This window comes from Toxorhynchites rutilus, chromosome 3, assembly GCF_029784135.1.
Source record: "Toxorhynchites rutilus septentrionalis strain SRP chromosome 3, ASM2978413v1, whole genome shotgun sequence".
Taxonomy (NCBI): Eukaryota; Metazoa; Arthropoda; class Insecta; order Diptera; family Culicidae; genus Toxorhynchites; species Toxorhynchites rutilus.
This window is the reverse complement of record NC_073746.1, coordinates 218519835-218539882: the sequence shown is the minus strand read 5'-3', so window position 1 is coordinate 218539882 and position 20048 is coordinate 218519835. Positions and strand designations below refer to the sequence as shown.

The 20048-nt window shown below is 37.4% G+C and overlaps 1 protein-coding gene across 8 annotated transcripts in view; it reads right to left on the bottom strand.

Moving 5' to 3' along the window:
• The window catches only part of LOC129775114 (lachesin-like), a 277293-nt gene that overhangs the window by 55631 nt on the left and 201614 nt on the right, over positions 1-20048 (bottom strand). For all 8 annotated transcript variants that reach the window (XM_055779393.1, XM_055779395.1, XM_055779394.1 and 5 more), the window contains one exon: positions 4180-4308. In XM_055779393.1, the coding sequence (XP_055635368.1) occupies positions 4180-4308 (129 nt within the window). The remainder of the gene's footprint in view (positions 1-4179; positions 4309-20048) is intronic.

Below are 20048 nucleotides of genomic sequence, written 5' to 3'. Positions count from 1 at the left end.
GTTGACGAACTGGATGCTGCTCCCCTCGATGAATGCTGGAACACCTTGAAAGCGGTAATTAGCAGCACGGCAGAGGCCGTCATCGGGTATGAACAACGAGGACAACGGAACGAATGGTTTGACGACGAGTGCCGAGCGCTCCTGAACGAGAAGGATGCAGCACGCGCAGCACGCGCAGCCATGCTGCAACGAGCGACTCGATAAAACGTGGAACGCTACAGACTGAAGAAAAAGCAGCAGACACATCTCTTTCGGGAAAAAACGCCGACTGGAAGAGAAAGTGTGAGGATATGGAGCTGCTTTATCGTTCTCGAGAATCGCGGAAGTTCTTCAAGAAACTAAACGCCTCGCACAAAGGCTTTGTGACGCGGGTCGAAATGTGCAGAAACAAGGAAGGAGGTATCTTGACGAACGAACACGAGATGATCGAAAGGTAGAGGCAGCACTACGATGAACACCTGAACAGCGCGCAGACAGGAGACCAAGACGGCGTTGAGGAGGACTACACCAGTGCAGTGAACAACGAAGACGTACCACCCCAACATGGGTGAAGTAAAGGAGGACATTAATCAGCTCAAGAACCACAAAGCAGCTGGTAAGGATGGCCTCGTAGCGAAGCTCTTCAAATGAGGTCCGGGAAAACTTCTAGAGTGTATGTACCGGTTAATAGTCAGGATCTGGGACACAGAGCAGCTACCGGAGGAGTGGAAGGACGAGGTAATCTGCCCATCTATAAAAAAGGCGACAAGCTGGATTGTGGGAACTATCGTGCCATCACAATCAATGGTGCCTACAAAATTCTGTCTCAGATCCTTTTCCGCTGTCTATCGCCAATAGTCAGTAGATTTGTGGGAGGTCGGATTCATGCCCGGTTGCTCGACGACAGACCAGATTTTAACACTGCGGCAGATACATCAAAAGTGCCGCGAGTACCAGGTCTCCACACCTTCACATCTTCATTGACTTCAAAACCGCATATGATACAATCGACCGGCGACAGCTATGGAGGATCATGGACGAACACGGCTTTCCCCGAAAGCTGACAAGACTGATTCAGGCAACGATGAACGCGTGTGCGGTGCAGTGTGCGGATCTCAGGTGAGCTGTCGGAATCATTTGAGACTCTCAGGGGACTTCGACAAGGTGATGAACTCTCCTGTCTGCTCTTCAACGTGGTGCTGGAAGGTGTTATGCGGAGCATAACTCTAGAACTAATCAAGCAAATTGAACCAAAATTTGCATATGAAGGTTTTAGGGAGCAATAAAATGTTTCTATGGTGGTTCGACACACCTACCCTAGGGTGGCAGCGAAAATGGTCGTGTCAAAATTCAAAAACCGATCATGTACATTGTGTTTGTTGGCCCCAAAAAATGTTCTGTGCAAAGTTTCAGCTCAATCGGACATGATTTAGGGGTGCCTCAAAGCGTTCAAAGTTTAGATTTTTTCATCCTCGAAAGTCTTCCAAAGGGGGAATAAAGGAAATTTGGAAAAACGAAACTTTCTTTTTCGATGCCAAATGACTTAAAAATGCATGAAACGTCGAGATCTGGTGTCATCTCGAAAAAAAAAAATTTACCTTTTGGGACTTAGTCTGAGTGGCCAAAAAATCAGAACTTTTTTGGGCCTATAGACAAAATGTACATGGTCGGTTGTTGAAATTCGACGATGAAATTTTTTCCATACATCCATTGCTACCCTAGCCTACCCCCTCTCTAAGGGCAAGGAGTCTGCCATACAAATGAAACAAAAACTTCTTCCATTTGATGTTTGCGCTAACGAAATAGATTTTTGTTCGAATGTAGAAATGGTTTTTAATGTGATATAACGCACTCCTATATCTTCTTCTATCTATATAAATAAAAATGGATCGCCGAATGTGTTGATAAGAACAAAACTCGAGAAAGATATTGTCCGATTTAGGGCTGTCTTCGTTCTATCATATGTTCTGTATCAAACATTTATTCTATGTAACGGAGAAACATTTATTTGCAAGTGGTTTAAAAATCTTGAACGAGAATTGTGTCAGAAAATAATCTGATATTTTAATGACGAGTTTTGGTAGAAGTACTGGGGATTTTATAGTTAAAGGTAATTTTAAAGGGTAGATTAGAAGATCAATCGATGAACAGTTCTGCGATTGGACCCATGAACGTGCGCTTAGTAAGAAAACGTAGATGTGATAAGGAATAATATATTTTGGGCGGGACGAAGTTTGCCGGGTCAGCTAGTATAATAGAAGTCATGTATAAAATTCAAATTGTCTTTTTTATATTAGGTGTACCGGTAATTTTTTTCGGTTTTACAACAGATGGCGACAGATGACTTGATTATCATTCCAGTGAATCAAATTTCCAGACATTCTTTTGAAAGCTACTTATGTGTTTTTGCGGGGAGTGTTACTTCATTACTACAATATGAAGAAAAAAGCTGCGGAAAGTCATCGCATTTTGGTGGAAGTTTGTGGTGACTATACTCCAACTGAGCGAACATGTCAGACGTGGTTAGAACTGTTTAAAAGTGGTAATTTTGACTTGGAAGACGAAGAACGTTTCGGACCGCCAACAAAGTTTGAAGATGAAGAATTGGAGGCTTTATCAAGATCAAGATCCGTCACAAACGCAACGAGAACTTGCAGATACACTTGGAGTAGCTCAGCAAACCATATCCGATCGTTCAAAAGCAATGGGAATGATCCGAAAGATAGGACATTGGGTGCCGTATGAATTGAAGCCACGAGACGTCGAACGCATAAAAAAAGTGCCACTGGCGTTGAAAAGGCGATGAAAAGTGTGTCCATTGCGACAATCCTAAACGTAGGGCAACGTATGGATACCCTGGTCATGCATGAACATCGATGGCCGCGCGGAATATTCACGGCCAAATGGTTATACTGTCTTTTTGGTGGGATCAGCTGGGTATGGTGTACTATGATTTAAACCATTGCAGGGGACCTGTACCGACTACAATTGATGTGTTTGAACCATCCACTGAAGGAAAAACGGCCGCAATACGAGCAAAGACACGTAAAGTTATTTTGCAGCACGACAATGCTCGGCCTCATGTCGCAAAATCGGTCAAAATATACTTGGAAGCGCTGAAATGGGAGGTCCAATCCCACCCGCCGTATTCTCGAGACATTGCTCCGTCCGATTACTACCTTGTTCGATTGATGCAACATGGCCTGGTTGACCAGCACTTCTCCAATTTTGATGTAGTCAAAAATTGAATCGATTCGTGGTTAGCCGACAAACCGGCCGATTATTTCAGCAAAGGGATCCGTCAATTGCCAGAAAGATGAGAAAAAGTTGTGACTAGTGATGGGCAATACTTTGAATATTAAATTTGTAACCATTTTTGTAAAATAAAGCATTAATTTTTGAAAATAAACGAAGAAACTTACCGGTACTCCTATTAGTAAACAAGCGTTTTTAATATGTTTGTCGTGTTCTACCGTTATATTCATGAAATTATTATGAAATATGAATTCGCTTATAATTTTCAACAACTTTTCCAAATTCATCATTATGGTAAAAATATATGTTTCGGAGTTTTAACCCACATGTCTTCAAATGTTTTTCAATGGTTTCAACGGTCGGTTTTCAAATTATTTGCACAGGATTTCAAGTGGAGAAATGTGTAAACAAACTGCTGTCAAAGTTTCCAGAATCGACAACTGGGAGCCCTGTGCTGGATGAAAAGCGCAACAAAGCTTTACTTATCCTAAGACTCTAAAAAACAGTCTATGCTATGTCTATTATGAAACTATGATTGTGCCTCATTGGTAAAATTTGTTTTCTCCAATATTGTAGATGAAAAGTTGCTGGTGTATAATTTAATCAACAATTGATTATTTTCATGCACCGAAAAAACTTAAATGTAATGTAATAAATATCGATTTGTAGTAAAGTATATCATTCATAACTTGATTTGAGTGGCTTAGTGATTGAGAGATTACAGTCTGGTAGGTGGTTTCTATTAGACTTTTATTGTCACCAGTAAACTGAGCGGAACCCGAAAGTGGTCTCCGAATCACATTAGGAAACAATCCGACCGAAGCTTTCTGAACGCCATTGAAATCAATAATTCTTGCCATAACTGTAGTAAGACACGCGAGAGGTAGGTAACGAATCGAAGAATATCTCTTCTACAAATAAATCCAAATATAAATTTATACTCACAGTGCACGCTGAGCGAAACTCGTTTACTAACGGCTGGAGGAACGTCGTTCGAAGCTATGCAGAGATATGCCCCCATTTGTCTTCGCTCCAGCTTTGGCAGGTGCAAATGGGTGCCATTGTATGCTTCCACTGAAAAGAGAAAAATAATTCCAGGTTAAATCGGATCGCAGTGAATTTTTGTTATTCTTAAATTTTTTTGTTGCGTTGCATTATACGACTAAGAAAATGTCACAAATTGGCTAGATTCTACCGCCATAATAGTAAAGTCGACAATTTGGTCAATTGAGGTCAATGAACTCCAGTGTCAGTGAGAACTATATTCTACTATATTCCTTCTTTTATAGAAACAAATCTCGTATAACGTTCATCTTTATTAAGGGAAACATGAACGAAAAAAACTCCCCACGGCTCCTCTCCATATTTCCTTTTAATAAATCATTATATACTGAGATTTACCGCAAATCTGCTCGTTTGCTTCGTTAAGCAGCTAAAACAATAAATTCATTTCCCGTTATGCTCGATCGTCGAACAAAACCCATCCTGCGAGGGGGAGCCGCAATGTTCGCCAGCGGCCTATATGGCATTAAAGGATAACCAACGCTCGAACCCGTAGCATCTTTGTACTTCAGCGGTAAGCCGATTTTTTTTTCTGCGAAACGAACTGTCAAAAGTACAAGGTACAAGACCCTCGCGTTTGGGCACGTTATACTCCAAATGGTAAAACCACAATGATTCACCCTGTGGAACCGTTGTCAGTGAAAAAGAGGATTTTATTCCGATTCGGTGATGAAAACTGGAGAGTGGGAAAAATATTTAATCTTTATTATGCCTGACAGATTACTTGATTGCTGTTGAAGCATGGTGGAATATTTGTCCCCAGACGGGGCCCAGCGAAACCAGAAGGAAACTCAAAACGGCCAACGTCCAGCGGGTCGCATCCAGACAAAAGTAAATATATTTTATTGTCTCTGGCACGTAGAAGAGCGAACAGCAATGATGGGGTAAAAAAGGCGTCCCTTGTGTATCTCACGACGACCATTTCGTTTGATTTAAATCGCGTCGTAAACCAAGTTATGCTTCTTTTTACGGCATCATACATTCAAATATTAATCTATTGCGATATTTCAGTACGGAGGACATCTGAAGAATTTGGATTCCAAGTCACTCCGTAACGTCCACAAAATTTAAATTAATGGCAAGAGCAAACAAGTAATGAATAATCCTAGGATTATGTTACATTGTCGATACTGATGTTGCAATGTCAATGTTACAAAGCAGTAATATAACATTTTCAGTTCATTTGATACTCTATTCATTAATGTAACTAGAACTAACGAGGCATTTCAAAAGCAAACGAATCAAATCAATCATCAAATTGTTTACTTTGACTTTTGTGTAGGCATTTATTTGTTCATCAATCGATGGAAAACAGTTGGAATGCAAGATCAAAGACTGTTTTTATTTCGCTACCCATTTTATCGGACACAATTCGCCCCCTCCTTCTGCAGCCCATAAATCCCACATACCAATTATTTAAATGCTTGAAATTAGTTGTCCCTATTGGGTAATGTAGATAACGTTTTTGCTGACTAGGACAGAGAAAAATTATATCGCCACAGATAGCGATGAACGACAAAATAATTCCCTTCTTACGTCCAAAAACGGTAATAAACTGCATCCTAATGCTTAATTCTCGGCTTTTTTCCGTCACTCCTCCCATTCTATCCGTTGGGCAACTTATTTGGATTCGTCATTTGCTCTATCGTCATGGAGTGCAGCTAGGTGACTTCTTTTCAGCTTCATGCAAATGAATTAGGTTTGACAAATAAAATTATTCCAACGATAAAGCACGGACGGCTGCTGCAAATAACGCGTTCCGTTGCGCTCAACTACATGGAACGAGGAGGTAAAAAAAGATGGGTGGCCAAAGTAGAGGAGATGTGTCTAAAACGCGCCTGCCGGGCAATTTGATCCGCCTGTTTTTCTCGTAAACCAGCAAGAATAGAAATGCAAAGGTTATAGACAATCATGCTAGTCAATGATAGAATCCTACCATTAAAGTTTTACATTTGTAACATAGGGGAATGGGGGGTAGTTTCGGACGGGGGCAGTTTCGGACAACGCTTGTAAAAATTAAGTGGTACAATTTTCAACCAAATTAAAAATAGAAGTAAGTTAACAGCCCTCCCACCAACAGCTGTCATATGGTTTGACATCTCCTGATCGTTTTTTACTTACGAAAACAACACAGTGCCCTTTTTCATACACGTTTCCAAACTTTTGAGCTTGAAGTTGTAAGTATTTCCCTAATTCCTTTGTGAAGGATTTAAAAATTTAAGTACACCACCTCAGTTAGTAACTAATATGAAATGAAAAAAACGTGCATGCAACGGGGAAATAAAGGCCTAATCATTAGATAAAATTATGATTTGCCTTCGGATGGTGGTGGGGCACATTCGGACATCGTTCACGGGGCACATTCGGACACTGTTTAATACCTCATAAAATTTGTGTCTGATTGTTGTTTACTAACAAACATCAATTTAGTCTGATTCTCAGACCTAATGATGGTTCGAAGCTACAAAAAGAAAACCAATAGAACCAGCATCAACGAAGATAAGATGGAAAGAGCTATCGAACTAGATTCGAATAGAACGTTTTCATGATTCTAGCTCACAGGTGGTCCAAATGGGTCCATTGTCTTTGCTAATTTCCCAACTAACGGTTGCATAACGGGAAAACTGTTTCTCATTTTTCTGGAACATTTGAAAAAGGTAGCAAAAAGCAACATAAACAAATCAATTTCAAAAAATCAAAAATCAATCAAAAAGTCATTGTACTTCGGAAACAATTAAATTTTGCCGAGAGAATTGCACAAATCATGTATCTTTTCCACCTTATGTCACAAATCGCTTACAACCGCTGGATGTTTCAGTTATGGGCCTTTTCAAGCAAAAGCTCTCAGTTTCCCAGAACGATTTGCTTCTCAACCATCCTGGAAAAACAATTTCTATACACGACCTTACAGGTACAGTTGCATCGGCTTATAATGCTTCTTCCAATCTGAGTAATATCCTAGCTGGATTCAAAATGACAGGTTGCTATCCATTTTCAAGAAAGGTTTTTTCGGACAAGAACTTTGAATGCTCAAATGATTTCACCTACTGGAGCGGAGGTAGTAACTGACTCATCGGGTAATACAACAATGCTGCAAAACATTACGTCTGCAGCACAGATAGATTTTACTTTGGCAACTTTTTTTTTCCAAAATATATATTTTATTAAGGCACATATGGCGTTAGCCTGATGGGGCCGGGAGTTCAATATTTTGACAATTTTTGTCTTACGGCTAAGTTAGTAATATGTAACCGATTACTCGCGGTTGGCTCGAGGTCAGTATTACAAAGATTCTCATAATTGGGAGGTTGCAGTTTCCACTGCTCTGTATGTGTGGCCGACACGGGATACTTCCTATTGGGGTGCAACTGACCATTAATCAGCGACGCCCCCCTAGTCTGTACCTCATATCAATTGTGGTGCATCTCTCTTGACTCGAGGAATCCAGGGTAGAATGGTCACTGGGCGGTACAATCTTCAGCTCGTGTAGAGTTGTCATGAGCGGTACAACCTTTGGCTCTTGTTGAATGGTCAGTGGACTGCACAATCTTCGACCTGTGTATCTGTAAAGAGTATGTGTATGTATTGCCGCGACTAAGTAAAAGTTTATAGATCAGATAGGAGGGATATGAAACAGGCACATAACGAAAGAAACATCATTGAACGTTGACATCGGCGTTTCTGAGGAACAGGTATAGATGAAGCAGAAGATCAGGGTCACGGCTACCTATTTTTGGCTATATAATCTTTCGCCTTTGGCAACTTTGTCCCCGGAAAATGTTGAACCTTTACCAAGAACTTCACCGCGGAAAACCACAACTCGAAAACGGAAGAAAGCAAAATCACGAATTTTTACTGACTTTGATAGCAAACAGTTTCGTTTCAGACAAATACTGATAAACAGGAAAATGCAGAATATGCTGGAATTAAGAGGAAACGGAAGTAATTGTTGAAAAACATAAAATTTTAATTTTTTTTTGCGTTGTCCGAAAGTGCCCCAGGACTATCCGAAACTGCCACACACATGGGGCACATTCGGACAAAAAGACAATTTTCAAAAATTCGAATAAACCATTCGTAATCGCATCAACGCACACCTCTAACACGCTTATATGATACATTGATGTTCAAATGACAACCAGGATGAATTCAGGATTTTTTTTTAAGTTTACAAAAAATATTAAAAATCAAGGAAAAAAAAGTGTCCGAATGCGCCCCCTCTCCCCTACATTAAAAAATAAGAAAAATAATTTTATTTGGAAGAGATTTTCGATGTAATTTTCTACATCATTTCTATAAGGTTTTTGTTGTTGCAACCGATTCAGAGGCGATAACTGTGAGTCATATTCATTGAGTCGAGTTCCCACTGGATATTTCAGATGAAGAAAACAGTAAGAGAGAAAGTATTCATTTCCTTCCCAATTAGATATTTTCCGTATCAGCTCACCATCGGGCAGTATGGTATACCCTCGATCGGGGCAATTTGCTCGCTTTTGGCCAGATAACAATCTCACGAGAGAATTAGCTTATATGTGAGGGATGCCAGATGTTTTTTTCAAATATCTCTGCAAGACACGAATAAATGTCTTCAAATGTAATCATAATGAACAAAAATGAGCAAACCATCACGATATTTCTAAACCATGTTCGATAAATCACTCAAACAATTGTTTTCACATACTTTGAAATGTCCTCAGTATATTTTCACAAAATTTTATCTCGCGTTACTTTTGAATAGGTCCTAAGTAACAAAAGTAAACAAATCGAGTTAATGGATGCACACTATTAGTTCTCAATCATTGAATGCATTGAGAAAACAATCGTTCGAGTATCTACCCTTTCCACCTTTTTATCGCCGATACAAAAAATATCCAATGTACAGATTCAAATTTCAAGCACGCGACTGTTACTTCGGATACCATTTTCCTCTGACGCTCGATACGTCCGAAATAACAAAGCAATCAAAACAACATGAAGTCACACTTCGGTCATTTTGAGTTTTTATCGTTGATATCGTTTTTAGTTCAATGCAACGAGTGATAACAATAATGATCTGCTTTTAGCACGAAGTGACAGAATTTGGATCGTCGTTCAGTAGTTATTCTCAAATTCTCATCCTGCAACGTTTTTTATCCAATGTAAAAAGCGGTCAGTCAAAACGTCCAATGTAACCTTTTTCGTTCGGATGCTTTAACTTCAAACTAAAATCATATAACAAGAGTAACGATTGGTTTTTTAGAGTTATTATTGACTGCTAGAGGTAAAAGAAGTGATAAAGATTTATTTCTTTTGAAACAACTCGCGGAACAATATTCCGATCGTCAACTTCGTTTTTCTCGAATTGATGTGAATGTTATATAGGACATTTTCAAAAATTACGCGAGAAATCTCTCATTCATACCAGCTGTTTCTCTGAGCTTTATATTCTCTGAGAGAAATAGCTTATGAGCATATTATACTTCTGCTGGGCCATTTAACACCGTATGATTGGAAAATATAAAATTTGGGCGCCTTCCCAATGAAATTCGTAGCACTTTTGTTATTCAGTATCTAAAATACAGAACGATTACAGATGACTGAGGATTAACTAATCTACGTACTGACGTAGTTGTTACCTTAATTTTAAAGAGCACGGTCAAGATAAATCCATTCTTGCTTAGGAAGTGCGTATTACACACTTCTCCAATATACCGGTCCGCGCGATTCGTCCTTTCGACAGGGATCTTTCGCAGGTGTACATAAACATTAAATTACTGGAGTAGAGCGAATTGGTAGGGCAAAGTATGCAATGAGTCAACAACTCAATGATCCCATCATCATCTGGCAGACAGAGACTCGGCGCAATGATTCACCTCTTTCTGTTTATCAAGCTCTACAGAATGCTATTTCGTGATTTTTGAATCTTTTATAATGTAAATATATTCCTCATTCATTTGTGGCTGACTAATTGGTAAGTGAAATCAAAGGGAAGCTGATTGAACCTCTTTTCACGTCTTGCCAAAAGATGGAATTAAAACTCATCACTTAAAGGGTGTGTCACATCAAATTGCATCACGGAAAAAACACTGTAGAAATTTAATTTTTAGGAATTATATCTTCAGCTTTCGCTTATAATCAGATAAGAGTGTATAGATCACGTTGGCCATGCTTCACTGTCAATTTTTCGTAAATTTGGAAAAATGTCGTCGAACGAAAAAGAGCGTCGTGAATCAATCCTGCGCACTCATTTCGAGAATCCGGAGTTGTCACATTGGGACATCGGTAAGATGCTGGGAATCGTCCAATCCACGGTCAGCAGAGTACCAAAACGATACTTCGAGAACCTAACCATCGACCGGAAGGTGAAGAACGGCAAAAATGGATGCTCCGTCAGTGAAAAAGATCACAAGCGCGTAGTTAAGCAGTTTAGACGTGATCCGAGAAGTTCGGTCCGGGATGTCGCCAATAAGCTGAATTTGTCAAGTTCATTCGTCCAGCGGACCATCAGGAATACAGCGGTATTCTTCTTCTTCTTCGAAACAGACTTGCGTAATGAATGTGATGCAACATGTTTGCGTCCTTTTCATTTTTTTATCGCATTTATAATGAAACACGGAAGAGAGAGAGAGGAACGAATTCGTTTTGGGGGAAGGCACTTCAAAATGCAATGAATACAATTTGACTGGGAAGAATGAAATGATATAGTCGAGTCGGTAGAGGGGGACAGCGACTAAACGCCCGACTGACTGTTTAGTCGTTTTGGCGAAGAAACTTCGTAAAGAAGTCAAAAGTCATTTCCGACTGAATACAGATGTAGTCAGTCAGATAGTCAGCTGACTATCCTAAGTTGACAATGACTATGCCGAGCCCTGGTACCGACTATACTTTGATCCGTTATCTTCGTTATCTGATATCGTTATCTCAAATGAAACAAGCAATAAACAACTGTTGTCGAGAAGCAACAATAGAAAGAACGAATATCATTATGAAGTCAGAGTGCGAAGAGGTTTTAAAAATTTCAGTTACTTAGTTCGAGTATTGGAAAATGGAATACTAGAATATTTTCTGAATTTTCTGAATTATTGTGAACCTCAATTATACATATTTTAATTTTTTACTCATAGTATAATAAGTATTGTTGCATGTACTCGTCCACACGTCAAATTGAGATATGTATACAGCCATTCCATGTCAAACCTATATAGTGGTTCTCAGATTGTCGTGAAAAGTGGAATGTTTGTACTTTATCGCAAAATATTAAACCTCATTTCCATTTTAGGGTGGTCCGAAAATTCTATTTTTTCGATTTTTTCCCAAAAATGACTTTTTCCGAAAATTCATAACTCTTGAACTACTGAACCGATTCGGATGATCGACATATCAAATTAAAGAAAATTAGTTCGCATTTCTTAGAAAAATATTGCAATTTCAAGAAATTGGATTTTGTTTTCGTCATTTTTTATTTTTGATGTTTTCGTGACTTTGGACTAAAGGCACATCAGAGATGTGATTTTTGTCGTTTTAAAGTTATGATTTTTCAAAGTCAACCTTTCGTCCTAATTTTTTTTCGTACTAATTTATTTCGAGTCTCACAGTCTGGATGCATCTCCAGACTGATCCAGACTGATCGTCACTTATTAATTACAAAGTTCTTTTATACTATACGCTTAACTCTAATTACAAAGTTTATAAACTCTTAATGCTAGTCATCGAGGAAATCGCGAGAAAGAAACATAAACAAATTCATTCAGCGATCGAGTACAATCGGTCGCTGTGAACGGGGTCAATAATAAAATAATATTTACTTGCGCTCCCAAGCGGGCGCGAAGAATCAAGAGCTAGTGCAATGTGTCATCGTCACAAAGCACATGTTTCAAAGGAAAGAAAACATAAGAACAACGGGGCGCGCGCGGATGACATAATCATGCACTTAACCGCGGGCGTGATCGTGAAGTTTTTATGCGGTAATAAAGAATATGTTGAAAGTGTGAGCTAGTTTTAACGAACTAGTTTTAACGAACTAGTTTTCAATGGGTTTATTTGGAAAATATGGAAAAGGGGTATTGGTGAGTTAGTCATATGGGAATTGATTTATTTGAAGCTTACTGACGCTTTGGGTTTTATGACTAAATTACTCATCGTAAAAATGGTTGAGGGCAAATATTAAAACGCGGTAAGCAATACTCGTTTGCTTACGCATGGATGGAATGCAATTTCGGGATAAATTTAGTTTGGGATAAGAGTTTGGATTCATATGTGAAAGGTGTAATTGATGGTATGCTACAAACCGATGGTCCGAAAAATCCAAAAATGATTTTTTCAAAATTTCATAACTTTCGAACTACTGGATCGATTCAGATTATCAACATATGAGACTTAAGCCAATGAGCTATTTTTTTGAAAAAAACATTAGACTTACGAAAATATTGGATTCTAGTCGCATATATCTAGTCTAGTTGCATAGGAATAAAGTCTGCTACATTTAATATTAGAACACAAACAATTGCGTGTAGTTCAGTCATTTATTAACGAATTCATAATTTGTTTTTCATACAAATGTAACATTTTCTTTACTCTTTCATAGAAAAAAATTAAAAAAATTATTCATTGCTGTTTCGAAGAAATTCTCGTACTTTTCCCGTAATACGGCACATTAGGCGGCGCACACCCTTTTCGTCCACCGTTTTGGCGATTTGATTCCACCAGTTCTTCATTTGAGTCATGTTCCTAACAAGTTTTCCCTTTGCCTTAAGCCTCCGCTTCGTGATTGCCCAGTATTTCTCTATCGGCCGGAACTGGGGGCAGTTTGGGGGGTTGAGGTCCTTCGGTATTACGCTGACCCCGTTCGTTGCGTACCTTTCCTTAACCGTTTTGCTGTAATGGCAGCTTGCGAGGTCCGGCCATAACATTACTGGACGGTCGTGGGCACGAATAAACGGCAGAATCCGTTTCTGTAGGCACTCTTTTTTGTAGACTTCTGATGTCATTGTCTTGTCAGTGAGAAAGACTTTGGTTTTCTGTCCACAACTGCATATCCCCTGCCAAATCATGTACTTGCGGGCGAATTTATCCGCAAACACGAACTTAAATTTTGCAGGTACATCCCCCCGAGCCGTCGCCAAATAAAATTTTTGACCTGGGATTTGCCCAAAGTCCACCTTCACGTAGGTCTCATCGTCCATCAGAATACATCCGTCGAACTTGGTCAGCACTTGGTCGTACAGCTTTCGAGCACGGATTCTGGCCACATTGTTCTGCTTCAGCGTCCGATTTGGCTGTTTGCTGGCTCGGAATGACCTTATTCCTTCCCGGAGACGAATTCGTCGCACCGTACTGTGAGCGGCCTGGAACTTATTGGCCAAATCGCGGTCTGAAAGATTGGGATTCCTCTTGACGGCCTTGATGACTTTCCCACGCAGTTTCCGGTCGACAGTTCCACTCCGACGCATCGAATGCGGCTTCCGAGCCGTCGTCAATGTTTCCTTGTACTGCTTGATAACACGCCATACGGTATTTCTGGGCATTTTAAGCTGTTTAGCTAGCTTAGATGCCGACAACAATGGATTTTCAAGAAAACTGTGCACAATTTTATCTCTCCGTTCGGCTTCCATGGCGGTTGTTTACAAAATGCTATCGTTTGGTGTTATGACATAAATACATGGTGAAAGGTAATGAATTTCCCGACACGTGGGTGAAAAAAGTTTCCAAATCCGTCCACTAGGAGCGCCACAATGAGCCAAAGAATTTGTTCCAATATTAAATGAAGCAGACTTTATTGAATGTAGACTGAAAACAAGTTTAATTTGAAAAACCATAACTCAAAGACGAAAGAAGACACATCTTTGATTGCTGGATATATTATGTAAAACAACCTCAGCTTTGAAAAAAACCAATAATAAAAAATATAATTATAGAAAATATAGCGCCCTCTATCTTTAACCGAGAAAACTATGTAAAACTAACACAATCAATAATTACTAAAGTCTTGCCAGGAACGGCTCAAACTCACCATTCACTGGTCCGGAACCATTCTGTGGACATTCTGACTGTGTTTTGAAAAGTGAGCTGAAAAAATGGGAAGACCGGGAAGTGACAGCCAATTGCATGGTTGCGAAATTTAAACAGGCGAAAAAAAATATTGCGCCGAGTATTGAAATTACTCATCAGCTGCTAAGCCTTAATAAGAAAGACTTCAGCATATTCACTGGTCTTGTAACAGGACACAGGGCCGAGTAAATACCATCTTAAAAACATAGGATGATATTTGTCGCTTTTGTAATGCCGAAAGCGAAACCTCGGAACATTTGCTCTGTAACTGCGGAGCTCTAGCTAGACGCAGACTTCAACACCTTGATAAAATTTGGTCTGCGTCGCCGATCAGGATTATAAATTTTATCAAACAGATTATTCCTGATTTTCACCGATCTCGCTATAGCTTTCAGTCTACTCCTTCATCAATAAGTAGTAGATAAGCTAGAAGTGTAGTATAGAAAAGGGATGTACATATACCACAATAATTCAAAATAATGAACGCAGTGGTTCACAGCCGTAAGAGCACATTTAAATATGAATTAGAGTAGTACTGAATCTCTAAATCCCAAAAAAAAAATTTTCAGAATTTAAATATTTTTTTTAGTACTAAAATTTTTGATGAATTTTTTTTTGATAATTTTTCTTAATACACCGTGGTAAGATGTACATTCAGTATTTTTTTCAATTTTTTATATAGGATCTATTGAGGATGGAGTGAAATAAACGAAAAAGTACGTTTTTCACTTCAGCTGGACGAGAAAATCTGTAGTACCCAGTTCTGTTATTAAGGTATGTTCGATACATTAAAGATGAAAATATGTGCCAAGAAATGATTTTTGCTACACATATGAAGACTGATACCAGAGGAGAATCGATGAAAGGCCATGAAATGATTTTTATACCGACAATGCTATTCCATGTAAGAATATTGTGACTGATGGTGCATCATTCAGTATTCAGTAGCAAAAGCCCTAAATCGCATCAGTATTTACAATATGTTATAAGTGCTATTAACAAGCTTCGAAGTAATTCTTTGAACACTCGATTATTTGCTCGGCTATATGAGAAAAACGACAAAATCTTTATTCGATTACTTCTACACGCTGAAGTTCACTGACCACCAAGAGTCTAAGAGAGACTAAGCAAGATTTTCAGCATTTTTGAATTTGTATTTCAGCCGCAGGGTGACGATCTCAACTTGATTGAAACAGTATCAATAATATCGGTCTTTCTGACAAAACTTCAAAAAAAAATTTAAGCAGAAAAGAATTTATTACAAAAGCTTCAAGATCATGTTATATTATCATATGTTACTCACTTGAACATAGGGCAAATGATCTTGGTTTGTCCAGTCGAAAATATGATCATGGTTTGGCCACTTTTTTGAATGCTCTAATTCAGCGCTCCTGTGTCAAATAAGGCCTTCGAATGTTTCGAAACATATAAATGAAATTGCCTTTTACATGATTTATAGTAGTTTGATAGTATATTTTTACGAAATCACATGTTTTAAAGGATTATAAAATACACCTTCTAATTGTGTCAATGCGCCCCTCATTCGAGCTAACTTTTAATCGATCACCAGATGATTATTTGGCACGTATTCAGACCTTTTCTGGATTACAACACTTATAAATATTGTAAACATCATGCTTGCTCACCATTTGTATCGGATTTACATAGCTAAACCATTAAATTAACGCATTTTGATGAACTCAATTCTGATCATGAGTTGTCCAATTCAATAATGTTGTTTTGTCCACATGATTTTTATGGCAACCGCTTGGCGCGCTGCAGTTTGTTTATGTTTGTTTATGGTGTGCTTCGCGCATAGCAGAAGTATGGTTTTTCTGTGTTGATTGTGTTGAGGTGAACACTTCTAAAATGCCCAAGAAAAGGCAATATTCTGAAGAAAGCCTAAATTATGAATGAATCAATATGATGACAGTAAACTCAAGCAATGATAAATGCAACATCTAATTGTGAATTCGAATGTTTTCATTCAAAAATTGAGATTTCTAAAACCGGACAAACCATGATCATTTTTTAGTTGGGCAAACCATGATCAGAGGTGGTCAAACCATGATCAGAGGTGGTCAAACCATGATCATAATTCTTCTTTAAGGAAAATCGTTAAAAAACATAAAAATTTGAATAATTTCAACACCTTATGGTAGTATTAGCAACTAGAGACTTGGGGCTTTTCAACAAACCCAAACTCGTATCGATTATGTGTGATTTTCATGAAGAAAAATCGATTTGCATTTACTAGTTGCGTAAAAACACCCCAAATTGGACAAACCAAGATCATTTACCCTATTACATAATTATTCTACTGAGACGTTTTAGGATCTTCAATATTTGCAAATTCCTCAGTGGATAATAAATCCGTAATATATTACAGCCTTGGAAAGAGCCAAGCACAGATGAGAAGCTCAAGCAGGAGTACATCCAAGGTTGTCATAAGTTCTGGTTACAACGCAACATTGAAACACAGTAGGGATAGTGGGGGCAAATTGGTCATGCTTGTTTGGTAGTATAACTATTCACTATAGATGCCATATTGATAGTCACCTTGTGTTTGAAGAATTTAATGACTTTTGAGGCACCCTGTACTTATGTAGAGCTGTCGCATGTCAACATATAAATAAAAACAGAAATTGCTCTCTCGATAGCTATTAGGCCGTAGTTCTGTGCGCATGGTATCTAAGGAATTTCTCGTGAAATTTAGTTTCTTCAATCTGATATATTGGACAAATCATCAGTTTGGACAACTGTTTACATATTCTAGGTGAGGTTAATAGACGTTTTGTGTAATCTCAGCGATTAGTTAGCTTAGAAATTATTTTGATGTTTGGGGGCAAAGCGGTCAAAGGTGAATAACAACTAACAATGTTCTGTTTACTAAAGCTGATATACCGCATCACATTCTGCTCTTGAAGAGAATCCTATTGTGGCTTTGACCCAGGATAAATATGCCACTCCAACTAAACCAAGCCTCATTATGCGAAACGTTATGTGTTTCCTACTACGATTTGTTTGCATGAGAAAATTCAAATTGAAACTCTAGGTGAATAGGCCAAACTTATTTCATACATGTGCCTATTGTATCAAATGTGATTTGAACAAATTCGGGTGAAAAAACGCATAAATCTATCCAATTTATCTTGATATGTGTGAGTGACCACTTTGCCCCCACTAGGTGACCACTTTACCTTCAAGTAAAAATAATGTTCGATTTTTCACCTTTTTTCTAATGATGAAAAATGTACTATTTTGAATTTTTATAATAAAAGCCGTTTGCTATCTTGAACAACAACTATAATATTCTTCGAGAAACGGGAATTTAAGCGGTATGTGGACGCCGGAAATGAGCATATTACTTAGGATGATCACTATGCCACCACTTCCCCTATCTTGCGTAATGGGACATTGCTGAAAAATATCTTTTATTTTTCCAACATGATACCTTGTCGAAAAAGGCTTTAACGTGGTTTCAAACAACCCGTAATCGAAGGAACCATTTGCAAATCAAGGAACGCGGAGATTTAAGGCTTTAACTAATAAAAATTGAACTGTTTTTGATAATTTGATAGTTGCGGATATATTGGTTTCCGATTTGAATGTTTTTATAGTTTGTGAGTAATATGTAATAATAATTATTAATTACTCTTGATATTTATTAAATTTCATGTCTATTTATTTTGTTGAATATGATGTGAAAATAATGTCAAGTTCACTCATTCAACTAACTGCAATGTTTCTAGAGGGCCTGGCCGGGTAAAGGAGTAAAAAGTGCCCCCAAACCAAAATCACCAGCTGTATGGCAATTATTGTATAGGATATTAAATAAGAAATTTTGGAGGTTTATTTGAACCCCTATGTGGTTTAACATAGGATCTATAGTGAAAAACGTACTTTTTCGTTTATTTCACGCCATCCTCAAAAGATCCGAGATAAAAATTTGAAAAAAATACTGAATGTGCATCTTACTACGGTGTATCAAGAAAAAATACAAAAAAAAATTAATCAAAAATTTTAATACTAAAAAAAATATTGAAGTTTTGAAAAAAATTTTTTTGGGATTTACAGATTCAATACTACTCTAATTCATATTTAAATATGCTCCTACGGCTTTTCTAGATTGATAAATGTCTTCAAACTATTTTCTCATCTAATAATAAAAAAAATAAATACACAGTACAAAAAAATGTTATAGATTTTGTGGCATTTCGAAATTTTGAAAAAAAAAATATAACTTTGAGACTCACATCTGCTCAATTTTTTATTTAAATGCGTTCGTACGTGTCTTTGTTTTACATGTGGCGTAATTTTTCTTGAATTTTCAATAGCACTGCGGCGCACAAAAATAATTTTCTTCATCGTCTGCATTTTTTTTATTTATTTGAATTCGATTATTTTATTGTATTCGTGTTTTCAATTGTAAGATTAAAATATTAAAAAAAAGCAAATCGGATTTTTTGAGGTGTTCTACTCATTAATCGGAATGGTCTTTCCACAAGGACTTTATTTTTTTCTCACAGAGCTCTATCATACTGATGAATTTGGTAAACCTTCTAAATCCAATGTAATCTCATATATTTTAAGATACGAGAAAAAAAGTTGTACAGCGCAATTCTCTAAATATACCGAAAAAATTTAAACATATGAAAAACAAAATTTAAAAAATATTAGAGCAATAATGGGTCTCTAAATTCAAAATGAATTAAAAATGCAAAAAAAACAATTTTTTTTTCTCGCAACTCTTTTTAAATTCAAGAAAAAATTACGCTACATGTGGAAAAAACAACACATACGAACGCATTTAAATAAAAATTAGAGTAAAATTGGGCCTCAGAGTCATATTTTTTCAAAATTTCGAAAATATATATACTTTTTTTTGTACCGCGAAAAACACTCTAAACATTCGGAAAAAATCACATATACCTAAAATAGACGTAGGAAGAAATTTGAATACAAACTAGAGTAGTACTGAATGTCAAAATTTAAAAAAAATAAAATTTAATTTAAAATAAAGATAAAAATTAATTTAGTGTTAGATTTTCTGATGAAAAAATTGTTTGAAAATATTGATCGATACACCTAAGTAAGATGTACTTTCAGTTCTTTTTTCATATTGTTGTCTCAAAGCTGTTAAGAATGACGTGAAAAAAACGAAAAGGTGCCTTTTTCACCATAGATCATATGGTGTACCATATAAGGACTCAAATATATGGTACTATTGCCAAATATATAAAAAAATGTTTTTTAGTACCGCGCAACACTGAAAAAAATCACACATATGTATAAAAGCCGTAGAAACACATTTAAATATGAATTAGAGTAGTACTGAATCTCTAAAAAAAATTTTTTTCAAAATTTCAATATTTTTTTAGTACTAAAATTTTTGATGAAATTTTTTGACGTGGGACTACGTCTAACCGGAATATATGGGGGGTAAAATGAAAACCTAAACACAGAACATGCAGGAAAAAATGAAAGATTCCGAATGCTTATAACTCGAACATTTCTTACTGGATCGGAAAGACGTTTGCATCAATTGATAGGGAATATTTCTACGCATCCATCGCAATTAATAAAATGTTATTTTTCATTAGATAAACAATTGAATAACTGTAAAATGTTAAGCGTTATCTAAACGCTCTAGCTACCTCGTTTTGATTGGCCCGATTTACGGTTTCCCCAACACAGCCATCATAACCAAGCAGGCTTGTGGAAAT